The 22332-nt window shown below is 40.2% G+C and overlaps 1 protein-coding gene and 1 non-coding gene across 2 annotated transcripts in view; one reads left to right on the forward strand and one right to left on the reverse strand.

Annotated features, from left to right (window-relative positions):
* Il2ra (interleukin 2 receptor subunit alpha) overlaps window positions 1–17264 on the reverse strand; it is a 40625-nt gene extending 23361 nt beyond the window's left edge. The window contains exon 1 of the mRNA XM_015495173.2: window positions 16995–17264. Within this exon, the coding sequence (XP_015350659.1) occupies window positions 16995–17178 (184 nt within the window). The 5' untranslated portion in view covers window positions 17179–17264. The remainder of the gene's footprint in view (window positions 1–16994) is intronic.
* Window positions 4573–4646, forward strand: Trnas-uga. Its single transcript is given in 2 exon segments — window positions 4573–4609; window positions 4613–4646. It is a non-coding gene; the product is annotated as a tRNA-Ser (tRNA).
* Window positions 17265–22332: the final 5068 nt, after the last annotated feature.

Here is a 22332-nt window from a genome sequence, read left to right on the forward strand (position 1 = left end):
TGGAGAATAGCCAAGCAGAAAATGTAATGGAAAATGATCACATTTTAAAATGATTTTTGATCCTTGGTTACAAGCAATGTGATAAACTCCAAACAGTGGATCTGAGAACTGGGAGAAACATTAATTACCTGTGGACTTGGAAAGTTAAGACCATTTTGGAGATCTTTAAAGAAGGCTTAATTCTAGGGCTGGAGTCATAGCTCAGTGGTAGAGTGCTTGCCTAGCATGTATGAGGTCCTGGGTTCGATTCTCAGCACTGCATATAAAACTAAAACTAAAAAAAAAAAATTTTTTTTAAAGAAGGCTTAATTCTAAAAGTAGAATTAAAATGTATAACTTGCAAACCAGTAGAAGGAAAGAAATCAAAAGAAACTCAATTGATTCAATACAAAAGAAGATAAAGACAACAAAAAATAAAGGTTAATGAAATTCCAAAAAAGATAACATGACTAGTTCAAATATGATGCAATAAATGTAAATGGATTAAACTTATAAAATTCAGAGCTATTCAAATTGAGGAAAAAGCCCCTCTATATCCCCTCCACCCTGCAATAAAACCCCACCAAAGTCCAGTCTTTAGTATTGTAAGAGCTCTTTAAAATATGATAACATGTGAAGTTTGAACTAAAGGGTTGAAAGATACATTCCATGTAACTATTTATCCAAAGAAATTTCTGAAACTACATTAACATAAGAGAAACTAGACTGGGATCAGGGTATAGCTCAGTGGTAGTACATGTGTTTAGCATATGCTACATCCTAGGTTTGATCCCCAGCCAAGAGAGGGGTAGGGGGAGAAAGAGAGAGAGGCAGGGGGTGGGGAGAGAAGGAGAACAAAACTAGACAAAAAACATTTTCACAGTTAAAAATCATGAGAAGTTATAATAATATTAAACCTATATGTTATGTCTTGGTCCATTTTCTGTTACTATAATAAAATAATAATGATTAAGAATAAAGACAGCAGACACAAAGAAACAATATTATAAAGAAAAGGGAGGAATAGAAATTTAAAAGAAAATAAAAGACCACTGTGAAAATATATATTGTCAATACATTTAAAAACAGATGAAATGGGCAACTACAAAACCATAGATAAATCAGTAAATAGATTCAGGAAGAAAAAATTGATTCAAAAAGAAGTAGAATGAATTGTAACCAATAAAGTAATTAAATCAATAATTAAAAATTATTAAAACATACAAAGTAAGTTTTACCTAAAATATCATTTGTTTTATAAAAACTATTTCAGAACAGTAAAATTAAAAAGAGAGAAGTCTCCCCAGTTCTTTTTGCAGAGTTAGTTTAATCTTTCTATGAATTGGATTAGACTATAGAAAAAAGGACACTATAGGACAGTCTCACTTATGAAAATAGATGCCAGGCTATTGAATAAAATAATTGCCCTGATTCTATCAATATATTAAGAAGAAAATAATATTCTGATCAATTTGAATTTATCCCAGCAATTATGAATGGTTTAAGGTGGAAAGTCTCTTGATGTAACTCATTACTTTTACTATCTGAAGGAGGAAAATCATGTAATAATTTTGATAATAAGGGGCATCTAATGATGACTAAAAGGATAGCCATTAATGATTAAAAGAAAAAAATCTTTTAAGGTATCAGAAATAAAAGGGAAGTTTCTTAAACAACTTAAGAGAAAGATTGGGGATATAGCTCAGTGATAGAGTACTTACCTAGCAAGCCTGAGGCCCTGAGTTCAATACCCAGTATTGCAAAAAAAAAAGAGTTCTAAAGGGAAGACACTCCAATTTACAGAAAATTATACTTTAAAATCTATTTAATGTCAGAAATGTGGCAGAAATATACATAATCTCTACTTTTATTCAAATGTGTTGCATGGATTAACTAATTCAATAAAACACGTGAAAAAATATAATGAGTTGATGAAACTGTTGTTTGTAAGTAATAATGGCATCAACTTAGAAGATCCAAAAATCTACAGGCAATTACCCAAAGAATTAGTATCCAGAATATACAAAGAACTCTTACAAATCAATAAGTAAAAAAGCAACAACCCAGTAAAAAAGGATAAAGATTATAAAAAAGCAATCATGTAAATAATAACTTTGTGATAGCATGCTCTTTATCACCAGGAATCATGGAAACTTGAGACAACAATGAGACTTCATAGTATTCTACCAGATTGGCAAAAATGTTAAGATTTTGCAATGCTAATGATAATGAGGATTATGTGAGGAAATCAGAAAATCTCATAAATTGCTGGTGGGACTGTAAAATAGCATAGTTGTTTCAAAGAGAAATTTAAAAATATGGTAGTAAGATTGAAGCTGTCCATGTTCTACAATGAGCAATCTCTTTTCTAGGCAAAATTCCTAGGGAAATTTTTGTACATGTGCATATATTCAAGGCTATTCATTAGTGCACTGCTTATAATAGGAAAAAAAATCAAGAAGGCATTAGATTAATGAACTCTGGCATAATCAGAAAATAGAATCATAATTAAATGCATAAACAAGCATTGCTAAGAGCAGATTTCAAAAACAAGTTTAAGTAAAAATTTGTTAAGTGAAAAAACAAGTTTCAAAAGGAAGTTTACTATTAATATATATTGAAAAACAAAAATAAAATGAAATTATAAAAAACAGTAGTGCACATTGCATTAGGGGGTACCTCTCAAGCTCGAGAACAAAATGAACATAAAGCAACCAAGGTCAACTATAAACATTCATTGAATCCTGAGGATGGATATTTGATAGCTATATTAATCTTAGGGCTTTTCTGTATTGTTTGAAGTTTTACTAATTTTAAATTATATATAGAACAAATAAGTTTTTTATGTCAACCTAATTCTTTGCTGAAGCCTCTTCCTAAGGCAAACACAAACTCAGGGCCTTTTTCTTTCTTTTGTGGATCTGACCATTGACAGAGGAGGAAAATGGCTTTCCCCCAGTCCAGGGCCCTCTACGCAGCAGGAGTGTTGGACTCCCAATTTTATTTCTCAAACCAGCTGTCTCCATCATTGCTCTCAGCTCTCAGTAGTTGAATTCAACAAGAGGATTAAGACTAAAACATCTTTCTGGAGGTGGTAAAAGGACTTTGAGAATAGCATAATTACAGCAATATGAAAATTTATATATGCATTGGACCAGAACAACAAAAAAAATGGGATAGTACAAAATACAAGTGGTGGTTTGGGAACTTCAGATCTTACCCACTGCCCTCCATTGTTTTTGGCTAGATGGGCACCCAAGAGCAGCCCGTAAGCTTTGTTTAGCTTCTTAGCTCCCTTGCAATGAATTGTGGTAGGCACTGAGCGAATATTTGGGTGTTTCAGCACTGGTGTTGGTGATATTATCTATAAAGAATACCTGTGGAGAACACCTGTGCAGAGATGAACAAAAGGACAGACAGAGGCCGGGTAGGGGTAGGCAGACAAGGTGGAGCGGAGGGGGAAGAAGCAGTGAGGAGGAAGTGAAGAGGGAGAAGAAGTGTAGGTAGACGTGAAGTGTCCACTCCTTCCTCCTGCCGAGTTTATTAACTCAAAAAAAGTTACAAACCACCATTACCATGACCACATCCTCATTAGTATTTCATTAAGCCCAAGTGCTAGCTAACGGAGATAAGGTCCCGGTTAGTACAAACACAGAGCCCCTTCTCTCCAAGGACATTGCTAAGGAAACCAGATAATGCACCTGCATAGTTATCTTAGTAGCTTCAAGGAGGGGAAACTTGCTGGGCATTCCTAGCCTGGAGAAACAGGGTAAACGTGTGAAGAATGTTGCTATGGCAACTGGGCATCCCGTGCTTTTGCACAGGAGTTTCCCAGTAGCCAGGTATATCCTAGCAGCCAGGCATTCTGTGTCTTTGCATAGAAACTTCCTAGTTACCAAGCATGTCACAATCACAAAGTTTGTCAGAGACCCCAATCCCAAACACAGAACTCCCACAATTACCCATCAATTTATTTATTCAAACAATTATCCACCTTTGACTTTTTTGCTTTATTTTAATTTCTTTCTTTCTTTTTTTTTTTTTTTTTTGTGTGTGTGTTTGGTACTGGGGATGGAACCCAGGGCCCTGGGCATACTAAGCAAGTGCCCTCCCACTGAGCTACATCCCCAGTGGGAGGATCCCTCTTTGCCCTTTCATTCCAGCAGTATAAACACTGTGGAAACTGAGGCAGAAGTGAGGTGCCATGTTATAAGGATAATTATTTTCTTTTAAGGGGATTTAAAGAAAGTTACTGTCATCAAAGAAAAGGTGCCTGATTCTCTGGTGGGAGAGGGGATGTCATGTGTTCGGGGCAGGTGATCTCAAGGCCACCGGGCATGGGTTTCTCCCTTAATTACCCCTGCTCGTCTGTGAGTTATTTGTGTTATCTGACCCACAGTTTCTGCAGCCTGGCTTCCCCTGACCGTGTCAAATGGTCAGAGTTCCCACAAGCCAAGAATGAGTGACTCATAGCTCAGACCCTTTTGGAAAAAAATCAGTACTTGTTATAAAAACAAACAATAAAAAAACCCAAACTATGGGTTAGGGGATCTAGTTATTTTCTCTTTACTTTGAAAAGGAAAAAGGAGGGCTGGGGATGTAGCTCAGTTGGTAGAGTGCTTGCCTTGAAATGAACAAGGTCCTGGGTTCAATCCCCAGCACCCCCAAACAACAACAACAACAAACCCTCCCAAAACAAACAACAACAACAAAGGAAACAGGGAACCAGAAGTATCCCTCCACTCAGCTGTCTCTGAGCTGTCTCTGAGCTGTCTCTGAGCTGTCTCTGAGCTGTCTCTGAGCTGTGTCATCTTGGGGGTCTCAAATGCTTCAGGAAGGAATGGTGAGGAGCTGGTTATTTCCTCACCCTCGAGTCGGTGACAGGCTTCCATGTCTGAGTTAACCACAGGCTTACCACTGAATGTCAACCTGATTAAAATTAAAGTGTCATCAGATAAGAATAACAAGGTTGTGGGGGAGGGGGAAGAAATAACACTCTGCTCTTTCTCCGAAATCTGAAAGCAGTTTTCCCTCAAATCGTTGAAACCAATTTCTTGGGACAGAGTCATATTTTTAGTAGAAATATGCTAAATTGGTGAATCCCACCCACAGTCTTCTGCAAAGAGACAGTCTTCTGAGAAACTAGACCATATTGCTAAGGAGATTTTGAACTGGATATCAATGGGATTTCCCCTGAGATTTTAAAGAAAGACCCTGTAAGTCAGTATAATGTGGGGTAGAGACTGCAGACCAGAGAAGGGAAACAGAAAGAAGGAAAAAAAAATCTTAAAGACATGGGAAATGACAGGGACCCAGGGCAACGATGCCAACACTGCTCCTGTGGCCCAGGCGGACCGGTGTCAGACAGGGTGTGTCATGTTGACGTATCAGTAGGCCACAACCACATGACCACACCCAAGATGCCCGTTCTCAGCCACACTTGTGCTCTGCCTGCTTCTGAGATGGTGCCTCCTGTGTTCCCTTTCCTTCCCGCCATCAAGAATTCACACTCCATTTTAAGCAAGATCCAGGTTGTTCACACTACACATTTTGATAGGTTCAAACCCTTTCATGGAGAGTGACATGGAAGCATAGCCATAGATTATGGTACAGGGGAAGCACTGATTTGGGCTCCAAGTCCTGGGTGTTTCATATGCTGCCCTGATTTGCTGGTCTACTGTGGTTTTGCTTGCGATGGGTTCAATATAGACCAATGGCACTTGTGCGTACTCCACAAACCCCAGGTGTTGACACTCCATAAGGAAGCGAAGCATAACCAATTTCAGGTGTGGGTAGATGGATGCGGTTGAGCTGGGAGAAGATTATGCTAAGACCACAGGTTAAATGGAATCAAAAGCCCTTTCTTGTTCTCCAAGGACTGGCCTCAGAAAACCAAAATCATCCAAAAGGCATTCACTGAGGGGTCTATGTATTTAGAGTGGGCTGGTGGAAATTCTACCTGCTGCTCTGTCCTGCTCCCCATGTCTTGCAGAAAGGAAGCTCAGCCTTCCCCTTCCCCAGAGTTTTCTTTAAAGTGTTGGCTCTAAAATATTTCTACCTTGCATAAGTTCTTACTTAACACACAAAATCTAGGTCTCTGACGGTTTTAGTCAGTAGGTGCTATTTTTCTAACAGACACAGTGTGTGACTGCAGACTGCTCCTGTATTATACTTTGGATCTGGAATGTTCCTCAAAAGTCTTACCTGTTGAAGGCTTGGGTCCTGAGATGGTGGTGCTATCAGGAGGTGGTGGAAACTTTAAGACATGGGGCTTAGTTTCAGGAAACAGGTCACTGGAGATATGCCCTTGAAGGGTGTGTTGTCCTCGGTCCCTTCCTCTCCCCGCTTCCCACCTCTCTCTGTCTTCTTTCTTGCTGCCATGAGATAGGCAGTTTTGCCCTCCCACATGCTCTCTGCCATGATGTTCTGCTTTGTTAAAGGCCCAAAGTGAAAGGGTCAAATGATCATAGACTGCAAGTTCTAGCATTGTGAGCCAAAATAAATCTTTTCTCTTCTAAGCTGATTTTCTCAGGTATTTTGTCATAGCAATGGAAGCTGACTATAACATACTGCAATAAGCATTAACATTGGGCTTCTTCTGGAAGTGACCAAGGTGGCCACATCTTCCAAGTACATGGGAATTTAAGACACAGGACAAGAGCTGCTTTCCCACTGGGAAGCTAAATGTCTTCCTCAGTGTGGTGTTGAGATATTGCTTTTTACTCAGCAAGTATTTATTAAACCATAGAAAGTTAGGACTGCCAGGGGTCTTAAAGACACTTGATAGCCATCTTATCACTTGCCTGGAGAAAGTGCACACTTTGTCTAAGGCCTCTCAAGTTCTTGGGTGCACTATGTATTTTTCAGCATGGTGGTAACCGAGTGAAGAAACCTGGCCTAGATCACTTGTTGACCTGCTAGAAGGGACAGTCGGGCAGTGCATGAGTTCACTATCACACTGACAGCATTCTGTCCCAATCTCATACTCTGCACAGTACCCAGTGCAACCAGACCAGGAGCTGGATAAGCCAAAGGGAGACAAGAGGCTGAGAAGGGCAGGTGTGTCACCCAGGGGGGTCAGGTGTCTCAGCACCTGGGGAAAGCTCAGGCGCCAACCTTGCTCTGAAGCTTTTGAGAAACTGATAGTAACAATCGTATGAGCTGAGACTCAGCACGTGCTGCATGCCAAGCACTGTGTGGGGCATCCCCTCTCCCATCTTCACAGCCACCAAGGGATGAGGTGTTGCTAATGTTAGTGACAATTAACATTACTATTATTTAAGGTTATATTATGAATCACAATGAAAATATATCATAAGTAAAATATATTATGATAAAATTAATGCAGTTTGCATTACATTACATATCCCAGAAATGTATAGATATATAATGATTAATTAAGATATGTAAATTACTATGGTATAATAATTAAAATAATTGTTATTTTATGTTATATCTTATACTGTAGTGAAATATAATGAAATATATAAATATAAAATATGTGTAGTATAATAATCAACACTATTATATAAGAAAATATAAATATGCAGTAAGTAATTAAAATATATCATAAGCTACCATAGCATAACATCTGTATAATTACATGCAACGATAATTAGGCAAGGCATTCTTCTTTTCTTTGTTTTACAGACAAAGGAACCAAGGCACAGAGAGATTCAGTGACTTTCCCAGAGTCACACAGCCCAGCGATAGTGGAGGGAGCCAGGATTTGGACAGCGGTGCGCACTCTAATTCTCCCATTGTGGGCTGGCTGCACCCTGTTCCTGTGGCCACTGTGACCTCTGACCTTCTACTGCCACGTCTCTGTTCCGCAGCATGCGAATCCTGGGACTTGGGTGGTGATGGGTGAGGAGGAAGAGAGGTTGTTAATGTTAAGAAATTTTAATCCTGGGATCTCCAGGATTTGGGGCTTGGTTGGCTGCCAGGAGGAGGGAAAGGGAAGAAATGGGATTTTGCCCAGGATTCCCGGTGGATAGCATTCATTGAAAAAGGAAACGAAGGAGACAGGGAAGCCTGGGGCCATGATTCTGTACAAGTTTGAGCAGCTGGTGAGCATCCATGCAGAAAGGCTGAGGGCCTTTGGCATGTGAACTCTAAGTCCAGTGAGTCGTGTCTACTGGGCCACTTGGGCCCACACCCTAGTCACCTTAGGCAACCAACAGAAACTGAGCTGCACAAAGGCTAAGTACTGGCCCACCATCAGTCCCCACCTTGGTCGCTCATGACCCTTTGAGCTTGCCCCTTGGGCCTCCATCACATCTGCCTTCCATCACTCTCCACATGGAGCCCAGTGCTGTTTCTCTGAAGCATAAATCCTGCTGTCCCTTGCCTTGGCCCCTCTCCTGCTGCCATCTCACCCCTCTCACATGGCAAGGCTCCATATCACTGCACATGCCCAGCCTCAACAGCCTCCACCTCCCGCCACATGCCTCAAATCTTCAGCTTTGTGCAAGTATGGCAGCTCTTGGAACTCACTGTGTCTTTTGTCTTTCCTTGGCCTTCCTCATTGTTCCAGTGAAACAGAACCATAAAGCTGCTCCTAGCTTCAACATGTTTTTTGAGAAACTGCACACAAAGTCATCCTGGCCGTGCTCTGGTTTAGGATAAAGCTGATGACAAACAACATATTATACCCAGGACTGAAAAGTTTTGCTGGAAGCTCTCCCCAAATAAGGGAAGAGAGAGTGCTCTGCCTTGAGACTAGAGAGCTCAGTGGCTTCAAGGTCTGTGAAATCAAGTTCCAGGTAAAATCAGCAGGCAAAAGCCAGGATGATCAAAGTTGCCTTTAGGTCCTTGACATATTATTTTTTCACCCCTGAGACACTCATGAGTTAGATGCAACAGGGATTTAGAAGTCTGATGTAATCTGTCAATCAGGAGCTGGGAAGTGGTACGCAGATGGGACCCTCTGGAGAGTGCCCCTTAACCCCAATAAAAACTGAGTTCACAAAAAACTGAGTTGTTGCTCTCCAATTTGATAAGACCTGCTCTCCCATGGGGTTGCTTCCTCCGCTCTTCCTCTCTCTCTTTCAATAAACTCTGCTATCCTGTTACTGCCCCTTAAAATGGTAAACAGAGGGCTTGCCTAAGAAGCCCGTGCAATGAATGATGGCTTCGTGGCTTGCTTCCTTCATGCAGGGTGGGAGCACGGCTGCAGTCAGATGATCCAGCTCCTTGCTTTCTCAGCAAGTGATTAGTGGCTCACAGCCTCAGTTTTCTCATCTGTTAAACAGGCATGGTCTTGATGGTCCCTGCCATCTAGAATTTTTGCAAGGATTCCATGAGATAATGGAGGCAGAGCATGAGGCTCAGACCTGGCTGGACCATGGAAGCCCTCAGTGGCTATGATCACATCCCATGAGGAGAGGGACAAAGCCAGAGCCTCTGCTAGTCCCCTGGCACTAGCTTTTGAAAATTGGGCCAGAGAAATGGAAGCTGATAAATTGGGAAAAGGAAAGTAAAAGTGATGATCTGGTGGGTGAGAGGCAGTGAAAACCAGAGTGAAGAAAACGACCCAGGGGTGAACATCAGGGCTGGTGAGCTGGCCCTGTGGGCTGCAGCTCCAGCTCAGGGCCAAGAGCGTCAGCAGGCTGTCTGAGGAAATTGCCCTTTTGTTCAAAAAATCCTTAAAAAAAAAATTTTTTTTTTGTTTTGTTTTTGGTTTGTTTTGCTTTCCACTTAAAATAAGGAGCTTTCCCTTTACAAAGGTTCTTTTTGTTCTAAATCAGGCTCTGAACAGAGGTGTCACTACCACAAGTGCCGGAAGCAGATACCACACCAGTGCTCAGCTGGGTCGCAGCTCCGCCCGGTTTCCTCCTCCGGGGAAGCCGCCGACAGCTTGCCCACAGCTGGCACAGTGTCACGCAGCCTGTGCCCGTCCCCAGCCCCAAAACTCCCAGGAAACTCTCAGGGTGCCCGGGCAGGAAGATGCTGACGTCAACCTATGCTTTGGGGACTTCAAACAAGACTTTGAGAAATGAGTGCTTTGCCTTTTGCTGGGTAACCTGAGAAACAGAGCTCTCTCTGGGGAGATGAATGGATTCACTTCAAGGGGCTCATTTGATCAATACTTATATATAGCTATAAAGTATATTTATATATATATAGCTAATAGTATATTTTTGTATTTATATGTTCCATATTATTTTTATATTTTATAAATATGTAAATGTATACTTTTATAAATATATATGTATAAATATATTTTTTAAAAGACATGATTTTTTTTTTTTTTTGCTTTAAAAAGCATCATACTTGGGGCGGGCTGGGGTTGTGGCTCAACGATAGAGTGCTTGCCTAGCGCGTGTGAGGCCCTGGGTTTGATCCTCAACACCAATAAAAATAGATAAATAAAACAAAAGGGTATTTTTAAAAAATGCCTCATAGGGTCTGGAGATGTACCTCAATGGTTGAGTATTTGCCTAGCATTTATGAAGACCTGGGTTCATTCCCTAGCATCATAAACAAAAACCAAACCAGCCAAACAAAAAAGAACACCATCATAATAAAGTAAACTGAATCAACAAGGTCCCTCCCTCCCTGGGAAAGATCCTGCGTGGTTAGGATTTGGAAGGATTCATACAGACTTGGGCACATGGTTGTTGACTGGCACTGTCTATAAATAGTGCCTCTAAGATTCTTGGGGCTGAGGAAGCCATCAGTTTATTAAGGAAATTTAAATACTGCCACTTGAAATGTTTCTGAAAGGAATTCCCTCAGCAAAAGAAAACAGTCTATATTATGTCCTTTGTCTATATTATTTTTAATTCAAAATTACAGGTGTTGGAGTTTGGGTGGCTAATGATGACCAAGCAGCTCCCGCTCTCCTCTGTGTCCCACAGGCTGGTGTGAATGAGAGGCAGTCACTGTCCTCAGATGGCTTGCAGAAGTGAACAAGGGTTTGGTCTGCAAGTTCCACCAGCTTTCCTGAAATTCGAATCTCAGCACTTAGTGTGTGTCATCATGGTGGTGGTGTGTTTCTTTCCTGGTAGATGATGAGCTCCCAGGGGCCAGGGACTGGGTCTTACTCATCTCAATATCTCTAACCCTATCTCTTATGTAGTACTTGCTCAATAAATGTTTACAGAATGAATGAGTAAACTAAGGAGTGGACAAACAAATAAGCAGAAGTCCTGCCCCAAGCAATGGGCTGTCCCTAGTGGCCCTACTGCTTCCTCCTGCCATCTGTCTCATCACCCTGAATGTTGTCCTCACTGGTATAGCCATGCTCTCACTCCACACCTGGGAGGCACATACCTATCCTTGCCTTTGTTTTTTATTGCTGAGAGTATAGAAAGCAGCAGGCTTCTGAAGGAGGCATCTATTTTGGTCCCAAACAGAAAAGAGTGGGTGATTCTGTGGGCTGTGATGGCAATTCCTGAGCATGGTGTAGTGACTCATGCGGAGGGGTGTTCAGAATTTCCTCTGTTTTGCGGCCTGCTGGGGCAGCCGTGACTGTGAGGCTTTCTTTGAAGCATACTCAGATGCAAGGAAGACACCCCAAGCTGTCCTTTGAGGGTCAAAGGAGGACTGAACAGGGACAGAAGGATCCAGAAAACCCAGACTCCGCAGACCAGATGAAACCTGAGGAGTTCCTACAAGAGGCTGGGCACACCAGTAGATTGAGGAGCTGCCAATTATGACAATAGTGGCTGGGTTCTGGGGGCACAGACAACCTTGATTTCCACAGAGCCACAAAGAGGCAGCAAGACAGAACTGATTGCAAACTTTTTGTTTTTTATGTCAACTTTTTAAAAGCAAAATCCAGAAGTCTTTCCTAATTATCCAGGTAGCACATTCTCATCACTTATGACATTCATCAGTTTTGCTCTTTATACTATGCATTATTTGATCAATATCTGATCTTTTCCCATTTTAAGCTCAGTTTCTGGGTCAGTAGAAGCAATACATGCTTCTGTTATGTCATAGCTTGCTACTCTGCGCACCAGCACGGGCTTCATATTGGAGCCTGTTTGACTCAGAATCTTGGGCGCCAGACCCATACCTCTCAAATCAGAATCTGCTTTATAAAAACATACCCAGGTGACTTGTAAATGCATTGAAGTTTGAGAAGTGCTGCTCTACTCTCAATGAATAGAAATAAAATCATGGAATTAGACCAACTGCAGGAATTATCATTTTGTTTCTTAAAGTGGGTAAGTTTCAATTTTAACTGCATCTTAAATCATTTAAGGAAGTTGAAACAAATGTTATTGTTACATCTTGTTCTCCCCAGAGAGATTGAGAGTCTGACTTTTCCACTCTTAATCAATCATGGACATCACTTTTTAGAACATCCCAGATGTGTAGCAGGTGCCTGGAACCATTGTCCCAAAGACATTTCCCAGTGGGACTTGTGTTCTCTAATTAATGCAGACAAATTCCGGAGTAACCTTAAAATCAGCCAAAATAGACAAAAAAACTATCTGAGTAATGTTAGAGTAGAACATGGGTAAAATTCCCAGAGAATTTGGGGGAAAACAGTGAGTGACTTACTTGAAAACAAGTAAGTTCTGGGATTTGGTGGTGAGATGTGGACTCACTGGCAAATACTACTAGCTTTCCCTTGGTAGTCTTCCAGATGAGGATTGCTCAGCAGATGAGACATCTCCATGGTTAAATGATAAGCAGTTTGAAGACAAGGATTGTAACCTTTTCATCCCTGTAATTCTAGAGCGCTAATGCATAGACAAGGGGATATCATTGGTAATTAATGTGCAGGGGATATTGGGCTAGAATTTAAGAGGCGGGATTCTAGTGCAAGCTTTACTTGAACACACTTAGGCATGAAGGGCTTGTAGGTTTTTGAAGCCGTTCATTGAATTAAAGTCTCCCTTCTTTTCTACAGTGAGTGTCTACATATAAAGAGAGGAGGGACAGGTTTTCACCTATGCAAAACCTCTCCCAGGAGAAACAAGGGCATTGATTAAGGGCAAAAATTCCCTTAAAGAGCCAACAGCCAAAGACCTCATCAATAGTTAGTGGTTTTGCCTTAACACCTACACTGCAGGGATACGGAAGCAGTGGGTCATGCTGCCGGGCAGGGCAGTGCCTCTGAAGAGCTGGAAATAACCTACAAGAAGATACCAGGCTTTAGTCTGTTGACACTTGAAGATCTCTCAAGCCTGACCCTGCTGGGTATGTTTTTGCTTGGGAAAAATTTTTTTTCATTTCCAAAAGTACCCCCATTTGAAAATGCCTTTTAAACAGAGCTTCTTTTTCCTTTCCGAATTCTTGATAGAGTGATGGAACTGAAAGGGAGTTTCTCAAAAAGGTTTCATTGGTCAACCTTTTCCTTTTATGGGGAGAAATTTGTCAAAAGACATGACTTTCACATGTCTTGGGTCCTCCAACAATGTCTCTGGGAGGCGCCTTACTCTACTTTCTATTTCCTACAAAATTTGCTTTCCTCCTAATTCTATTCCCTGCTGATCTCAGGTGACCACTCCTATTTTGTAAAGGAATTCTCTGTTTATTTCTAAGGTTTCTACTCATGCTTGGGCATGAGGGAGCAGGAAATTAACTTGAATGGCCAGTGTACTGAGGGCTAGCCTGCTTTAATGGTGCCTGTTGCTATCATGGGAATGGTTTCCACAAGAGATTGCTCGGAAGTATCCATAATACCCTATCTCTAGCCAGAGAGAAAAGAAAAACTTGAAAAAATTTCATGTTTGAGACCAGTGGAATGGATTGGTAGAATGTACTAGCTATTCTTCATAAGCAACTCTCTGGACACGCCAGGGGAGTCAATTGTTTTGCACAGAATTGTAAAGTGAATTCTTTTCGATTCTCAGAGCTAAAATAGAGCATATGCATAGGTGATATGTCAAACTGCCTGTTTAAGACACACTCTTTTAAAGAAAGTTACTGGCTATTTTTATGAGTTAGTTCCAAAATGCTTAGCAAAGGCCTACCTCTCTAAGATCTTTTGAAGATGAACAAGGTAACAGTCACAATAATACTTTGGGATCCAGAGAAATGGAAGGATTAAATGTGAAGGCTTAAACATCTTGTGTTTTAATGACCAAGTTGAAGGTAGGAAATTCTAGCGTGGGCAGCAGTCTTTACAAGAAAGGGAATCAGACTAATATATTACCTTGATAGATTCCCGCACTCTTTTTTTTTTTTTTTTTTGGTCTAGGGGATGAAGATTTGATCACAGAATTCCTAGAATGAAAAAAAGATGATCAAGGGACACATAAGCCCTCAGAATTTCCACAATTCTGAGAAAGGTAGCTTCAATAACGTGCTGTGTTGACAACATCAGGAGAATTCTCTTTTTAACCACATCCCAGGACCCAGTAATATAGAGATTAAAAACACCTAAGTTGACTAATACATCCCCTATACCTCATCACAATTTTAAATGGTGGTTTGGAAATTTTCAGAATGAAAATCTGCCTTATGAATCAGCTAGAAATTGCATCTGTTGACAGACTGATTTCGTTAGAGAACTCTGACTCCTGGGGAATAAAAAAGACTTCCTTATCCTAAGACCGAGTTCCTCTGGGAGGAAAACGTTTGAGATGAGATTCTTTCTTTCTCTGGAGTGGTTCCTGTGCTGTTTCTTGATTCCAAAATCTCAATTCATTTAATTCTTTTATCATGGGTTCTCATTAGCCTCTTGGTTGGACTATTTTGAAGAGACCCGTGTCCCTTCTCCCTGTACCTGATCTTCCTCCAATCTATGCCAGAGTCATTTCTGACCCTGTTTGCAGTGAACCAAAAGAGCACAAGCCGGGAGGCTGGGTTTGAGCCCTGGCCTTCTCATGGCCTGTGTAATACTGAGTTTTGAGTTCTTCTTCATCTATGGGTTCATGACATCCACAATGCAAAGTAGTTATAAGGATTACAAATAAGATGCAAATGTCTGGCATGAAGAAGTCACTCTATAAGTGATAATTTCTTTTCTAAAAATTTGCTTACCAAGTGAAATTCAAAGGCTTTGATGTGCTCTCCAAGGCTTTGGATCACCCCTTTGACCCTATCCTACTTTTTCAGTCTTGATTCCCAGCATCCTATCATCCCCGCCCAATTCAGGAAACATGGTGGACCCCTTGCTGTTCCCTAGTGCTCTGCTGTGTCTTTGCTCACTTGTCCTTTCTATATGGAATCTGTTACTGAAGTTCACCAGTCCCTCAGGTCCTGTTGGCACTCCACCTTCATGAAGGCCTACTTCCGGCCCATATTCCCTTAAGGCTCACTATGGCCACTCTTGGCCTTTCTTCTTCCAACAAAGTTTATCTCCTAAGGATCAGGGCCATGTCAAGTTCACTACATGAGTAAAATTTCTGCCTACAGCACTGGAAAGGGCAGAAGAGGCATTAGGTAGACTAATGGAGAATCAAGTGAATGAAAAAGTTAGCCTGATACTCTGCCACCAAGACCATTCTGATCCCCAGCTAAATCACCAGGGACTGGTAATGACACAAGTTTACTTGAAATGTGTTTCCCAGAGGCAGGGCGCAATTGATTGTGAAGATTTTGTCTTTCAGAGTGTGATTGACCTGGCAAGGACCCTTTTGAGGGACGAATCACAAAAGGGTTAAAATCATAACCCTTTAATTCCAAAGTGGGAAAATTCCTACCCTGGGTCAGTATGTTGCCCAACACAACATAATCACTTCCCCAAAGCAAGCAAACACACTCCTTGTATGTAGCATCATTTTTCTCTTCTTAACACATCTTCTGGCAATCATTTAGGATTCTATTTCTAGAAGTTTAGGACACGAAATTATATACTTTCAAAATATATGTATACTTTCTTATGTATCTTTCTGAGTTAGCAAGGAAAAATGTTATCAGAATTTTCACATTCAATTAGAAAGGGTGGTTTGAGCAATAAGTTGGTGGATTTTTAGTTCTCTAAAAAACTGAAAAAAACTAGGATGAGGAAGTTGAAAATGTTCACATATATATGCAGGCATATATACATATATACACACACACACACACATATATATATATATCGTATATATACAAATAGGAAAAAAGTAACGTATGTTTATATTTTCTAAAATTTCTACAAAATTTCACTTAAAAGAAGTTTCCTAGGTATTATTTCCTGAGGCAGTAAAAGCAAAGAAGCTAAATTTTTTTGAGTTCTTAAATTATTCCAGTGTTTCATTTATGAGTTACTGGTGTCTCAGGCAAATTAATCTGGATAAAGAGAGGTATAATAGCTTTTTTTTTTTTTCAGGGGTCAGGGATATTGGGGATTGAACTCAGGGGCACTAAACCCCTGAGCCAAAACCCCAGCCCTATTTTGTATTTTATTTAGAAACAGGGTCTCACTGAGTTATTTAGCACCTTGCTTTTGCTGAGGCTGGCTTTGAACTCAACATCCTCCTGCCTCAGTCTCATGAGCCGCTGTTACTACACGTGTGTGCCACCAAGCCTGGCTCTAATATTTTTTTTTTTTTTTTTGGTTACCGGAGATTGAACCCAGGGCACTCAACCACTGAGCCACATCCCTAGCCCTTTTCTGTCTAACAGCTTTTTTTTTTTTAATTTTTATTTTTTTAGTTGTAGATGGACACAATATCTTTATTTTATCTATCTATTTTTTTAATGTGGTGTTGAGGGTTGAACCCAGTGCCTCAGACATGTGAGGCAAGCACCCTACCACTGAGCCACAACCCCAGCCCATTGCCTTTTAATATTATCTTACAGTGGGAAACTAAATTCATTGGAGAATAAAGAAAAATGTCCTGAGGAATTTGCTCATCAGTATCCTGTTAACATCCAAATATCATATCACTATTCTTCCCAGAACTGTCAAGAACTGTGAATGATTAGAGTCTCTTAGCATCCAAGCTTGCTTTATAAACCAGGGGCCACCGAGGTGTAAAATGAGGTCCCAGTGGGCTGTAGACAAGAGGTAGAAAGCAAGGTTCCCTCCCTTCTTATAACTTTCTACTTGGTGTCCCCTCTGGCTCAGTGGCTGGGGAGAGGTGACATCTACTAGCCTTTTCAAGATGCCCATGGCCTCTTACCTGTCATGCTGCCAGGTACCATGATGAATGTGAATAATCCCCACATCAGCAAGCTTGGTTCCATCTTCCTGGCACTTGGGACCAACTCGGACAGTAAAGAGGAAGCGATTCTCTCCAGTGGGTCGGGTTGCCTGTCAGCAGCTTTCTCACATGGTGCTGGGAGGGTGCCTGAGCAAAGACTCATTCCTCTCGACCTGTCATCTTTGCTGGTCCAGCCAGTCTCTATTACAGCCAGGAGTTGCTCTCTTTAAGTATCAGACTGGTGTGTTCAGCCAGGAAATTGTGCTACCACTCTGTTCTCTGATCTCAAATATAGAAAGTGGCTTTTTTTTTTTTTTATGACAACAGAGTTTGTGGTAATTTTCAAACCAGGGTTTTTTTCAAGTTCAATTGCTGGGAGGTGTGGGCTGAGGTTGGTGAGAAGGATCAGGCTTCATTTATGAATCTTTCTTCAGCTTCACCTATAAAAGGAAAGGGAGATTCCCCTGCTGTTAAAGGAGGGGTGAGCAAGCACTTCTTGGCAGTGGTCTCATCTACTGTTTTGAAAACTAAGGCCCCCCTAGCCCTTACTTTGCAGGCAGGGGTCCCAGGGGATGGAGGGGCAATCACAGGAGAGCAGGGAAAGGCAGCCTTCACCATAGATGGGCATTTCCTAAAGTAGTCCAACCCTGAGTCTTTTTCAAAAGTCTAGCAGGCATTGGGGCTGGATCTTCAATATTCAGATCATGGAAAAGTAAGCAGTGGACTAATACTCAGAATTCATGAATAACCTCCTATGGCATATAATGGGTACCAGCCATAATCATTTCAACGTGGTATCCAGGGTTCTTCAAAGTATGTTGTGGTTTTATAAGATATTTTGCCTTCAGATTTGTCTTTCTCTTAAAGGATCCTACTAGAAGTGATCTTAGCTTCTAAACTTTGGATTTTTTTTTTAATTTGATCTTGCTTATTTATCAGAGCTCTGTTGTAGTTTTCATGATATGGTTGACTGTTTTGTGACCTAGGAATCTGTTCCCCTTGCCTATCATCTAGTTACAGTAAAAGATAATTTCTAGAGTATTAGAAAGCCAGGAAAGAAGGCATTGATAAAAGGAAGACCACCTGGGAAACAAAGGAATTCATGGTTGCAAGAGGGATTATCTCTGCCCATAACATTCCCTCAGAGACAAGACTTGGCATGGGGAATATTGGCCAAATTGTATTATATTGTGTGCATGTACAAATATGTAACAAAAAATTCCATCATTATGTACAACTATAATGCACAAAAAATATAAAAAGATAAAAATAAAAAGAGACTTGGCAGTCAGAAAATGAACTGAGTGGTTTCCAAGATAAGTATCATAGTTTACAAGTTTAAAAAAAGTGAACTGTTTTCTTTCTGGGAATGGGGTGCTTATAAAAATGTGACAATATTCTCTTTTCAAAAGATTCCATGGGCTGGGATTGTGGCTCAGTGGCAGAGTGCTTGCCTCGCATGTATGAAGCACCGGATTCAATCCTCAGCTCCACATATAAATTAATAAATAGATAGATAGATAAAGGTATTGTGTCCATCTACAACTAAAAAATTAAAAAATAATAAGAAAAGATTCTAGACCAAGCATAATTTCATTACTAGGAGTATTTGCCACTGTGCAGGTGAATGTTTGGACTATAATTCCTATTATCTCCAGGGTCTGTCCCAGTTATTAAGATAAGAATTTTTGCTAGCAATAACTACTATCATGTAATTTTGAAAAAAATTACTAAAAATTGAAAAAATAACACAATTAACTTTCCACCTAGACTGTTTGAAAGTAGTTGCCAATATTTTGTTCCATCACTCCTAAATACTTCAACATGGGTTCCTACAAACAAGGATATTCTTCAGAATCAAGACAACACAACCATCAAAATCAGGAAATAGCACTGATGTGCTACTACATCACTCAGTTCTTATAGTTAGGTTTCTCTAGTGTTTCAGTCATGTCCTTTGTAGCAAAAAGATTCAGTTCTGAATCACCAATTGCATATAGCTTGCATGCGTCTTTAACAATTTCTTTGTGTTTTCTTGACTCTTACGACCCTGACATTTTTAAGAATCATAGGCAAATTATTTTATAGGATATCCCAAAATTTGGGTTAGCTCTTTGTTTCTTCCTCACTGGATTCAGGTTAAGCCTCTCTGGCAGAGATAACACTAAATCCATGCTTGTCTTCTTGCATCCTTTTATCTCATCACCCATAATGTTCACTTTGACCACTTGATTATTTGGTATGTTCTGGGTTTAAAATTACTCTTTTCTCCTTTGTAATAAACAAGCATTTTGTGAAATGATGTAAATATCCCATTATATGTCAGACTTTCACTTTGTTCATATTTATTTATATCCACATGGATTCATGCTCTTCTATTTCATTCATTGGGTTATACTTAATTACTCTCACTTATTTTAATGCTCAATTTATCTCTTATTTGTCCTTTGGGAGTCAATTCAAGCTGGTTTCTCTTTCTTTTTGACATGTCCCTGTTATTCTTTGAGTGCTTCCTTGCTTTGGGTGCATGGAAAGATTTTTCAGGTCCATTTTGTGTGTTCTCTGTCCCAGCCCTGGGAGTCAGCCATTTTTCTTTTTCCAACATGTTCTGGTACCTTTCAAAGAACTCTTTTTGGAAACCAAGCTCTGGGCATTGGATGTGTTCATTACTATAGGGGCAGCAACCACTCCTGGACTCTCCCTGTGGCTGGGAATTTGTGTATGTCCAAACATGCACACAGACATTCACCTTTATGTCTATATTTACTTCTGTGTTTATCTATAGAAGCTAAAATCCATGAATTCACACTGATACTTCCCAACACCCTCATTCCAATCTGACACCATAGGGTTGGATTTTTCAGTTTCTCCTTTTCTCCATGTATAACTCTCTTCCTTGACAGTTGGCTTCTGCTCTCCCTGGCATTTACTGCTATGCTCAATCCCTTTGTCTTCCCAATCTCATCTCTACACCAGCTCCTCTCCCACATGGGTTTCCTCTTATCCCTTCTCAGGTTTTGATTCCCTATGTTTGGTCAACTCCCAGACTCTGAAGGAATGGCCTCCTCACCTGGTCAGGGCCTGTTGCCCCTTGCCAGGCTAGCCACCTGCCCCCACATAGATGTCCTTCTGATCCTGTTTGGGTGCTGAATCCCTGTGTTGGGATGCCCCTGTTGAAAATGACCTCCTCAGCTGGTTTGGGCTCTGATTCCCTTACCTGACGGGCCTTATGCATTTATCCTGCTCACCCCACTTGGCTGTGCTAGCCCCTGTCTCTGTGGACTTCCTCTCACCCTCATCAGGTTCTGATGAACCCAGGAAGCTACTCCTTGTGGGGTACTCTCTTCACTCTGCATGGAGCCTGGCTGCACACTCTAGACCGTCTCCCCATGCAGACCCCTCCCTCCTACCCCTCTTCAGGCTGTTGACACCCTACTCTGAGTTACGTCCACCAGAATATCACAGAAGTCCCCTGGCTACATTCTGTTTGAAGTTTTAGGACTGAATTGTTCAGAAAAGGGGAGAGAAGGAAAGGCTAGTGACGACCATTCAGGAAGAATGCAGTGAAATGAAAAATGAGGCCAAAATTAAAAATCCAGACAGGCTCAGAGAATCAGCACACATGTTCATTGTAATGAAGAAGTCAACCAACCTGTATGTATGGCCAACAGCTTCTCATGTGTTTTAAATACTTTTTTTACTCTAGTAGGTTTTAGGGATGAGTATTTCTTATTGGAAAGTAATGATCAACTAATATTTTCACTAATACCTTTATTTTTTAAAAAAATCAGTTTCTTTTTCTTCTATTAAGTAAAATTAAATTCAATGCTTTTTATATTAAAATGTTTTTGAGGATCAAAGAAATATGAATCAGCACTTGTAAGTTATACTTTAATTAAATCACAAAAATTAACCACACATATTAATTCATTGCTATATAAAATAATCAAGATGAAACACAGTCTTTTTGCTTTTCGTCAGAATCTTCGTAAATCCCTCCTCATAATAAATATTCAAGTTACTTTCTTTTTTTTTTTTTTTTTTTTTAANAAAGATAGAGTGAGAGAGGGAGGGAGGGAGAGAGAGAGAGAGAATTTTTAATATTTATTTTTTAGTTCTCGGCGGACACAACATCTTTTGTTTGTATGTGGTGCTGAGGATCGAACCCGGGCCGCACGCATGCCAGGCGAGCGCGCTACCGCTTGAGCCACATCCCCAGCCCCTCAAGTTACTTTCTTAATAACCAAGTAATAAAATATTAGCTAACTAGATTAAATATCTTTAATTTTACATTTTTTATTTAAAAAATGACATACAAACCATTAAAATGAAAATAGTGATTTTCAGGGTATTTTGAATCATATAATTAATTTTTGTGGGTAATTTTTGCTGAGTTAGAACCTCAAATCAGAAGCCACAGTAGACAATCTTGACTTCCTATCCTACAAGGGTATATAGAGGAAAAAAGAAAAACACAAAATTTGCATACTGCTCAAGAAAAATTATCAGTTGATTTACTTTGAAATACCCATTTCTCAATTTTTAAAAAATTACACATTGAATTTTTAAATTTTCATTTTGAAGTAACAGGACTTGTTGCTTGATAAAGAGAGTCCCAGTTGGAAAACCATGTGAAATTTCTTTAGCCACAGAGCCAAGTCAACTATGATTGGATGATATAAATGTTGGGTGTTCATTAAACAGTAATTTTACAAGCAGATGATGAAATTGAAAGTCAATTTACACAATATGGACCAGAGACCAAAAAATAGACAACCACAATACATTATTTAGTGTGATGCAGGCTGCCAGCAGTCCAGCAAAATTGTCCTTTCTCTCTTGTTGAACACATGAACAGGATTCATTTCATGGCGTCCCACAGCTAAGTGGATTCTTGAAATGGAATTCTTGCCAAGTAACATTAGTGGAAGTGGTGTTTAGCACATCTGTGGAAGTTTAAGTAAGCAAGAAAGACCCAGCTCTATTAGTAAAATATCAGAAAAAATATCCTTAAGTATTATACTGCCTGTAATCATAGAATACTAAATTAATCTTAAAGAAAATATTTGTTTAAATCACAAGGCTCCCACAATTTTTCAAAATAAAAGAGGACCAGCTCCTGGAGCTGAGATGGACTGTTGCAAAACAAATAATCTAGTTGACTTTTACAGTTTGCACTGTAGCTGAACTCAGTTCTAGTTTATTGACCTTAGGTTTTCTAGTTGATGCTTCACTGTACTATGCCAAGACCTAAGAGGGAGAGAGAAGAGGAAAAGAAAACAGATCCATTTTGCCATATATTGTACATCATCTCATA

The sequence above is a fragment of the Marmota marmota genome, unplaced genomic scaffold (assembly GCF_001458135.2).
Source record: "Marmota marmota marmota unplaced genomic scaffold, marMar, whole genome shotgun sequence".
Lineage (NCBI taxonomy): Eukaryota > Metazoa > Chordata > Mammalia > Rodentia > Sciuridae > Marmota > Marmota marmota.